The sequence below is a fragment of the Brassica oleracea genome, chromosome C4 (genome assembly GCF_000695525.1).
Source record: "Brassica oleracea var. oleracea cultivar TO1000 chromosome C4, BOL, whole genome shotgun sequence".
Lineage (NCBI taxonomy): Eukaryota > Viridiplantae > Streptophyta > Magnoliopsida > Brassicales > Brassicaceae > Brassica > Brassica oleracea.
The window spans coordinates 32864525-32872654 of record NC_027751.1 but is presented as its reverse complement, the minus strand read 5'-3'; the positions used below and the strand labels follow the sequence as shown (position 1 = coordinate 32872654).

The following is an 8130-nucleotide window of genomic DNA, read 5'->3' as shown; positions in this document are numbered from 1 at the left end:
AAAAATGAATCTCATAAAGTACCAAACAGAACGTTACATTACCAAAACAATAACCTTCCACCTCATATATTGCACATACTAAACCTTGCTAGTCAAACTACAAATAGTAGCATTGTATTACCTCAAGAAGGTGAGGTACTTGATATGCATATCACCACACATATTCTCCACAGCATCCTTTAAATCCAAAAGCTCACAGCACACCTTTGTAATTCCCTGCAACATTACCAGATCAACCAAGAAAAGAAGTAATCATGGAATAGTCTTACTCTTAGGTTAGTAATTAAATATATGTTAAGCTCTATGTCTTTTGATTACTAACAAATCAACAGTAAGATGGACCCAATTTATAAGGTCTTATAAATTTGAGATTTGAAAACTTCATGAAAAAATTTTGGTCTTCTTTTCCAGAAACAGATCGATTTTGATAAACCAAGCTACAATTACAGAAAGAGACGAAAATCACCATCTATTATCCTTAGGGGTGGCAATCAAGGATCTGGACAGCGGGCTTGTCCCGTAAAAGCTTGCTGCGGAGCGGGATTGGGCCTCCATTTGGTAAGCCCGCAAAATTGCGGGCCTCGCGGGACGAGTCAAAAACGGGACGGGTCGAAAGCGGGATGGGCTACTGGTTAATCTGCGAGATTTTAAAGACCCGCAACCCTAAGTCCCCATTTATGCTTTCACCTAAAACATAGAGAGAGAGAGAGACAGAGAGAAGGCGATTCAACGTTATGTAGCTCCGGTGATGGTGGGTTCAGGGTCGATGATGCTTCCGGTCTCCCAAGCGCCTTCAATCTGCACCGATGGAGCTTCTTCGAGTCATCATAAGAAGTTTGAAAACTCACTTTCCACCGAAGAAGAAGATCTAGTTCCCGCAATGGGTTCTTCATAGTTTTGCATATATGTATTTGTTCACATTATCATACATTTTAGAGTTTTAGGTTTCAATATATCTTTAAATGACTTCTATTATTCTTATTTGCAGAAGATGAAGTTGATGGTGAAGAAGAGAAATCTTCATCTTTTTGTCGCTTGTTGAACTAACAAGTGTATTGCCTTATCCAGTTCAATCCTTGACTAAACTCACTAACTGATACATCATGAAACTGATGAAGCGTCCTGAATCATGTCTTGAAGCGTTCAGGAGCCATATGTCCGTTTGTAATTCTATGTCTCGCGGGCCGATCCGCAAAGGCCTACATGTTTTGCGGTATGGGTTTGGTCAGCCATTTTGAGGACCGCAGCCCGCGTGGGCCTGACCCGCTCGAAGACGAACCCACTGCGGTACGGGGTAGGATGGGACAGATCAACCTGTTTGACATTCCTAATTAACATCTTACCTTTGTTAGCGTTTCTTAGGCGTAGGGAAAGAGATCGCCTCGTTCGTCTGAGCTTGTAGAGTCTGCCAGCTTCGTCGGAGAACTCGTCATCGTCAGATCTCGCCGGAAAACTCGTAGTCAGATCTCGTCGGAAACTCTTCAGCGTTTGTAAATCTCGCCGGGAACTCGTCTTGTTCGTTTGAGCTCATCAGCGTCGTCGGATCTCGCCGTACAACTAGTCAGAATTTTTGCCGGAGAACTCGTCAACATCGTCTGATTCGTCGGATTTGATCACTGGTATCGTTCATTTTGGATCTGAGATTTGAAGAAATCTTGGGGAAGAAAAGAATAGTTTTAGGTTTAATTAGTTAGGAGTATAAAAGCTTTTTGCTTATTAAAATTTTAATGGTAAAGTTGGTTAAAGTAGAAATGAAATAGGGTACAAGAAAAATGGTATTTTTGGCAAATCCCCTTAATTTATACTCCATCCGTTTCATAATATAAGTATTTTATAATAAATAGATTAGATATAATTTAACCAATAAAAAATAAGTCTATTTAATTTGATTGGTCACACTGTATTCAATAAATGTAAAAGTTACCTAGAAATACGAAAACTACTTATATTTTGAAACAAAAACATTTCCCTAAAACTACTTACAATATGAAACGGAAAAAATATTATATTGTGAATAATTTATTATTTTTTTATAAAAATATTTTTAAAATAACTATTTTAATTATGAAATAAATAGTATTATAATTTTATATATATATTAATTTAAACTTGTACAGTATTTTAGGCCACTTTATCTATTTGTATCATTCAAACATATGTTTTCAACCACTATATCAGTTTGATCCACGCTTGTACCACTCGAAACGTTTGATCAGCAGGATGGATCCGCAACGCTTATCCGTTTTCTCCATTCTCAGTATTAATCAATTCATTTTGGGATATGTCAATGTTTGTCTGTGAAGTTTGATGACTGAGTTGATTTGGTTATCACAAAAGTTGAACATCGCTTATTCTAATCGGGTGTCGCGGTCTGTAACAGTCAATTAAATCGAAGTAAGAAAAGCAAAAATTAACAAGAAAAAGTGCAAATGGCAACAAATTCCAAAATACCGGCTGATAATAGCCCCACATCCAGTCATTAAGATAGACATATCGTTTTGATTCCGATTCAATACTCTTTGGACGCGATTTGTCTTTTCCCGAATAAGAATTTTAAGTTAAAAATAAATAAATAATCCTTCCTTTAATTTTCCACTAATATCAAATCGTAGAATATTGTTCCCACCATTCTTATCATCATCTCCTTGGCATCACTCGATTTTTTTAATCTGTAATAATTATAATTTTCCTCCGACATTGGCGTCCATCTCTCTCGAAGCATTCCCAAATCTTCAAATCTGTGTTCCTGAGATTCAGATGTATCCTTCTCTTGACGATGAAGATTTCGTCTCTGATTTCTTTTGCTTCGATCAAAGGTTCTTCCTTTATCTCTTTTTTTTTTATCGATTCTGTTGTTTTCTATTTTGATTTATCGAAATTTGCTTGTAAAATAAATACCCAGGCTTTTTATTTCTCAGATGATCAATTCAATTTATGTGAGATGATGTTTTTCCCTATTTGTAGGAGATTAATTGTGTATTTTGATGTTAATTTGACGAACCCGAATCTATTTTTTTTTTATTGTTTAACAACGTTGTTGATTCGGTTTAAGCTGTTAAATTGATTTGTTGATTTGATGATTCCATTTCTCATTTGATGAATGAGAGAGATGTCTGTTTCAGCAGAAATGGAGCAGAACTCGATGATTACACACAGTTTGGTGTAGATTTGCAGCCTGATCAAGCAGGTACCTTCCCAGATTTTGGGTCATACGGTGTCAATCTACAGAGCGACCCAGAACAAGTTTTCAGCATTGGAGATTTGACATCGTACGGTGGAGTTTTAACGCAAGAGCCAGGGCAGTTTCGTAACTTTGGTGGGCCAAATGATTGTGGAACTGTGCAGGAAGATGAAGTAGTTGTTAACTCTAGCTCATCTGGTGGAGCTGTTAAGCAAGAACAAGAACATGTAGATGAGGAATGCTCCAGAAAGCGGTAAGCTTTTTAAAAATCCAAACTTTGTGTGATCTTGATTGTGTTTGATAAGAATCTGTGGTGGGTGTTGATAGGGGAAGGACTGGATCTTGTGTCAGACCAGGAGGAACCAAAGCTTGTCGTGAGAGATTGAGGAGGGAGAAGCTAAATGACAAGTACAATTTGTTTAAAACTTATTAATTTTGTAGTTTGAATTGTCTAAAACTGGGTTTGTGTCTTTAGGTTCATGGATTTGAGCTCCGTTTTAGAGCCTGGGAGGACTCCGAAGACCGATAAACCGGCTATACTCGATGATGCGATCCGTGTCTTGAATCAACTCAGAGATGAAGCTCATGAGCTTGAAGAAACTAATCAGAAGCTCTTAGAAGAGATCAAGAGTCTCAAGGTTGGTTCACTTTCTCCTCAATTCCAAGAACCTTAGTCTATGGAACGAGAGTAAAGATTTGGTTTTGACTTATAGGCTGAGAAGAATGAGCTGAGGGAGGAGAAGCAAGCCTTGAAGGCGGAGAAGGAGAAGACGGAACAACAGTTGAAGTCTATGATGGTTCCATCTACAGGGTTCATGCCTCAGATTCCAGCGCCATTTAATCAGAACAAGATGGCTGTTTATCCGAGCTATGGTTACATGCCAATGTGGCATTACTTGCCTCAATCCGTTCGTGATACCTCTCGTGATCAAGAACTCAGGCCTCCTGCTGCTTAAACTCTCCATTACATTACATATTATGTTTGGTACTTGAGAATTTAGAGAGATATCTAATCCACTTGGTTTTAGGATTCTTCCGTTTGGCAAGTGTAAAAGCTTTACTCTTTGTCTTGGGTTGTATTTCAATAAAATGCACATAAACTCCAGAAACTTGTGGTTTCTTGTGGATTTTTTTGACTGTGACGCTTGTTGTGAAAACTTAGGGGGGGGGGGGGGATCAAAAAGACTCGAGAACTCCCGCTTACTAAACGGGTGCTCTAACCAACTGAGCTACGAGAGCTTGTTGGTTTTACAAAATTCTATTGCAAATTCATATTATTACTTGCCAGTTTGTGGGTTAGTAGTCCTGAAAAGGAGGCTCTGTGAATGGAACTGTGCAGCGAATTTTCAGCAAGCGAATGAATTTTCATGAGGTTGTTGAGCTGATGGCAATTCCACAACCAAAAGCATGAGTCACATTAATTTAGTCTAAATCCGAAAATGAAATGGTCTCTCTCTAAGAGAACCGAAAGTGTGAAAAAGTGTCAATATAATAAAGCAAAAATGATTTGCAGATTTTTGCCTCATCGCATACATCTTTAAACCGATGTCTGGATTCCAAAACAGAAATCTCAAAATACAGAACAGATTGTGCTACAAAAGCTGAAAAAGAGAAAACGATGAAAACATTCCTCTATCTTCAGTTTGCTTTAGCTTTTGGAGCCTTCCTCCGGAGTTGCCTACCATGTCTCCTCGAGTTCTTCATTCCAATAAAGAAGAGTAGTGCACCAACGAGTGCCACGCTCTGAAGAGTCAAATTAAGAACACATAATAGAAAAGTCTCAGATCATGCATGATAAAAGATTGAATATGGAACTAACATATTTGTTTCAGAAACCAAGTTTGCTAACCTGAGTAAACTTGGAAAACAGTTGGCTAAATTCCTTTCTCTCAACATCGTAGTTGTAGAAATCGTAAAGAATCGGGGTGGCAACAGCTTGATGAAGAAGCTGCAACCATATTTCGTAGCGTTAAAACATGTTTTTTCTCTTCATTTAAGATAAAACCGATGAAAAATATACTAATATTTCAATAAAGGAACAGTTGCTACATACTAGGAGATATGCTCCCAAGGAGCTGCCAGAAACGAACAAAAGTCCACCAATACCCTTTAAGGCTATAGCAGCAGCAACAAGAAGCTTCGTCTGCAAAGAAAACAACAAGACTCAATCAGAGATTAAATTTTTTGGTTGTTGTTGACTAGACATGAAGAAGGCACTTACATCGACCGGTGGCAATTGCTGGCCAGTATGAGTTGTTACGTGACTAACAAAAGCATTGAACTTTGGTCTTAGAGATTTAGCTGCTCGGCCTCCATTATCCCCAAATTCATTGAACCTGCTCCAGAGAAAGAAGAGGTTAATTAAATAGAACCGAAGCGAAGAGAGTCAACTGAAATATGAAAAGATCAATTCAACTATTAGAGAAAGAGCAAATCTTTGGAGCTAATTAAGAAAAAAAAATCATAAATAAATCCAACACCATCAACAATCCATATGTTTTCTTTACAACATTCTTCTACTTTCCCCAAAACTAACTCAGCTATGATTCATGTCTAGATAGCCATAATTTATTTATTCTTTTGATATATTAGACACAGATTTTGATTTTTTTTTCTCTCAAGAATACAAAAGCAGATTTTGAAATGAGAGTAACAAGAGCAGATCTAGGAGTGGAAGAAAATTGCATACTCTTGCCATGCGGAGAGAAGAAAGACGGAGACGAACAGAGCTCTACCAACAAAGGAAATCATCTCAACTGAATCTCGAACACAGAGACAGAAGGAGAGAGAGACAAAAGAGAGTTAGATTTGGGTCCGTAAAGGAAGAGAGAAGGAGAAAGTGAAGAGGCCGGCCAAATTTGAAATATTAAGGCGGAGAGAGTATTCCAAGACTTTGGTCATCGCGAGTACAATACAAATACATTGCCAATTTTGTATTCGCTGCTTCCTTCTTAAGAATGCGCCACGTGGACGATCTTACACGCCGACTGGCCAATCATATGCGTCCTTATCATTACACGTCGACCCTTAAAGCTTACAAATTTATATTACTAAATTTAAAAAATATTTAACAAAATCATCATATAAAAATAACTTTATACTTAGAGAAAAATATGTATTTAATTCATCAAGTATTTACAATCTATAAATTATTGATTAAAAATCACTTGCACACATAATATTAGAACTTATATTTGACGACACAAATTATAATAAAAAACTACGTTCTTTATCTGTGCATGCGAACATAACCCTCTTGCAGATATATAATTTAAAGACTAATATGATAAATTATTTTTCATATTCTTCCTCATTTTTATCTTTCCGACTTTTTAGTTTTATTTTTGTCTTTTAAACATCAATGTAATCTATAAAACTATGGAAATGTAACTATTATCAAATATTTCAGGCAATAAAATAGTGTAAGAAAGTGAATATTTACCTCTTTTAATCCTCTTTGTCTCTTTAAACAAATAACATGCATCAAAATACTTTAAAAAAAAATAACATTTAAGCAATTAACAATGTAAATTTAAATTTTGACTGATAATTGTATTAAAAAGGAATTGAATTGAGATAATGATAATATTTATTTTATTTACTCGATAAATATAATACTTAATTATCTTACTATTTCATAAATTTAAAGTTTATGAAAGAAAAATAGATATTGATAATTTCATTATTTTAATATAACTATATTTAAATTTTTTTAGTACTACATGCATTATGAGACCAAAAATTAAAATACTAATCATTTCTTTGCCTAACATCATCTATATTATAAAATTGAGTTACAAATATAAATTTACCCTTAAAATATCTTTTTAATTACATTGTAATGCCATTGAAAACTTCCTAATCCTAACTTCAAGCATTTTCTTTTGTCAATTAAAACAACAGATATCTAAATCGATTTCAAACTAATTAATGCTAAATCTATATATATTTACTGCATTTAAAGCGTAAACTACTATGCTTAATCGATAACAGGATACCCATTATTACATGAGTATTTTTGAATGATTTTTCCTTATCCCCTAAATAAAGATTATTCATTACTATTACATTTTTACCAGGTGTCTTCCTGCACCATGTGCAGTAAAAAAATTTAAAATATTTTTTAATAAATAAATATAAATTATATTTTAAAATAAATTTTTATTAATATTGTAATTTTTTTTTCGTATCAATATTTTAATATAAATGTGATTTAATTAAACATAAAAATTATATTTAAGAATATGCATGTATATTTGAAATTATAATCTTAGATAGATTTTCTATCTATTTATTTTAATTAAATATATTAAATAAATCTGTAAAAGTTGCATAATTACCAAAAATTAAAATTAAACAATATTTATAAAATTTGTAGATATATAAGAAAATAATGATTTTACGACTAAATTTTTATAATTTTCTAAAAAAAGTGTATACATTTTTGAAAAATTTAGTAATAAAATTGTATAATTTAAAAATATTTAATTAAATTATATTTCGAAATTTATAATGTCATATTTGAATATATTTATTTTAATGATAACTTATGAGTTATTCTCATATTCTAAAAAAAATTTCAAAAATATAAATTGAGATTAAATGTAATATATGTGTTATTACCATATTTTAAAAAGTTTACCAAAAATATAAATTAACATTAAATGCAATTGTCCATGTCATATTAAGCTATAATACATGTCATTAATTTCAGTAGTCATATCATATTTGTTTTGTGAAATTGATTGTAGAAAGTGTGAGAGACAAGGTTTCACTTCTTAGATTTAGGTTAGGTCAAGAGAGATGAATGAGAATCGTGGGCTGAATCCCGTAAATAAACTTGAAGAATGAATATGATTTTATTGATGAGTTGAAAGATGATGAATACACAGGAATATATCTTGTGATGATTAAAGAATACGTAATGCTTTTAATCTAGTACAAAAGTT

At 33.8% G+C, this 8130-nt stretch overlaps 2 protein-coding genes across 3 annotated transcripts; one reads left to right on the top strand and one right to left on the bottom strand.

Moving 5' to 3' along the window:
- Positions 1-2553: 2553 nt before the first annotated feature.
- On the top strand, positions 2554-4323 carry LOC106342900 (transcription factor bHLH104). Of its 2 annotated transcripts, none has more exons than XM_013781960.1 (5): positions 2554-2816; positions 3123-3434; positions 3509-3589; positions 3657-3819; positions 3895-4323. In XM_013781960.1, the coding sequence occupies exons 1-5, from the start codon at positions 2758-2760 to the stop codon at positions 4135-4137; spliced, it is 858 nt and encodes a 285-aa protein (XP_013637414.1). In that variant the 5' UTR covers positions 2554-2757; the 3' UTR covers positions 4138-4323. The 2 variants fall into 2 exon arrangements, with proteins under 2 accessions (XP_013637414.1, XP_013637415.1); XM_013781961.1 differs by having other exon boundaries at positions 2562-2816; positions 3126-3434.
- A 327-nt stretch (positions 4324-4650) lies between these two features.
- On the bottom strand, positions 4651-6085 carry LOC106342901. The gene is made up of 5 exons (XM_013781963.1): positions 5871-6085; positions 5403-5517; positions 5235-5324; positions 5031-5129; positions 4651-4924 (listed from the first exon to the last, which is right to left on the bottom strand). Exons 1-5 carry the CDS (start codon positions 5930-5932, stop codon positions 4820-4822), a joined length of 471 nt encoding a protein of 156 aa, XP_013637417.1. The 5' UTR covers positions 5933-6085; the 3' UTR covers positions 4651-4819.
- Positions 6086-8130: the final 2045 nt, after the last annotated feature.

What these genes read in the sequence shown, in the direction of transcription:
- LOC106342901 (XM_013781963.1), bottom strand. Translation starts at nt 5,932, where the DNA reads ATGATTTCCTTTGTTGGTAGAGCTCTGTTCGTCTCCGTCTTTCTTCTC. An exon ending in CCTTGGGAGCATATCTCCTA is followed by an intron (nt 5,130 to 5,234) that starts GTATGTAGCAAC and finishes ATATGGTTGCAG; the next exon opens with CTTCTTCATCAAGCTGTTGC. An exon ending in TGTTTTCCAAGTTTACTCAG is followed by an intron (nt 4,925 to 5,030) that starts GTTAGCAAACTT and finishes TTGACTCTTCAG; the next exon opens with AGCGTGGCACTCGTTGGTGC.
- LOC106342900 (XM_013781960.1), top strand. Translation starts at nt 2,758, where the DNA reads ATGTATCCTTCTCTTGACGATGAAGATTTCGTCTCTGATTTCTTTTGC. An exon ending in GAGGAATGCTCCAGAAAGCG is followed by an intron (nt 3,435 to 3,508) that starts GTAAGCTTTTTA and finishes GGGTGTTGATAG; the next exon opens with GGGAAGGACTGGATCTTGTG. An exon ending in AGGGAGAAGCTAAATGACAA is followed by an intron (nt 3,590 to 3,656) that starts GTACAATTTGTT and finishes TTGTGTCTTTAG; the next exon opens with GTTCATGGATTTGAGCTCCG.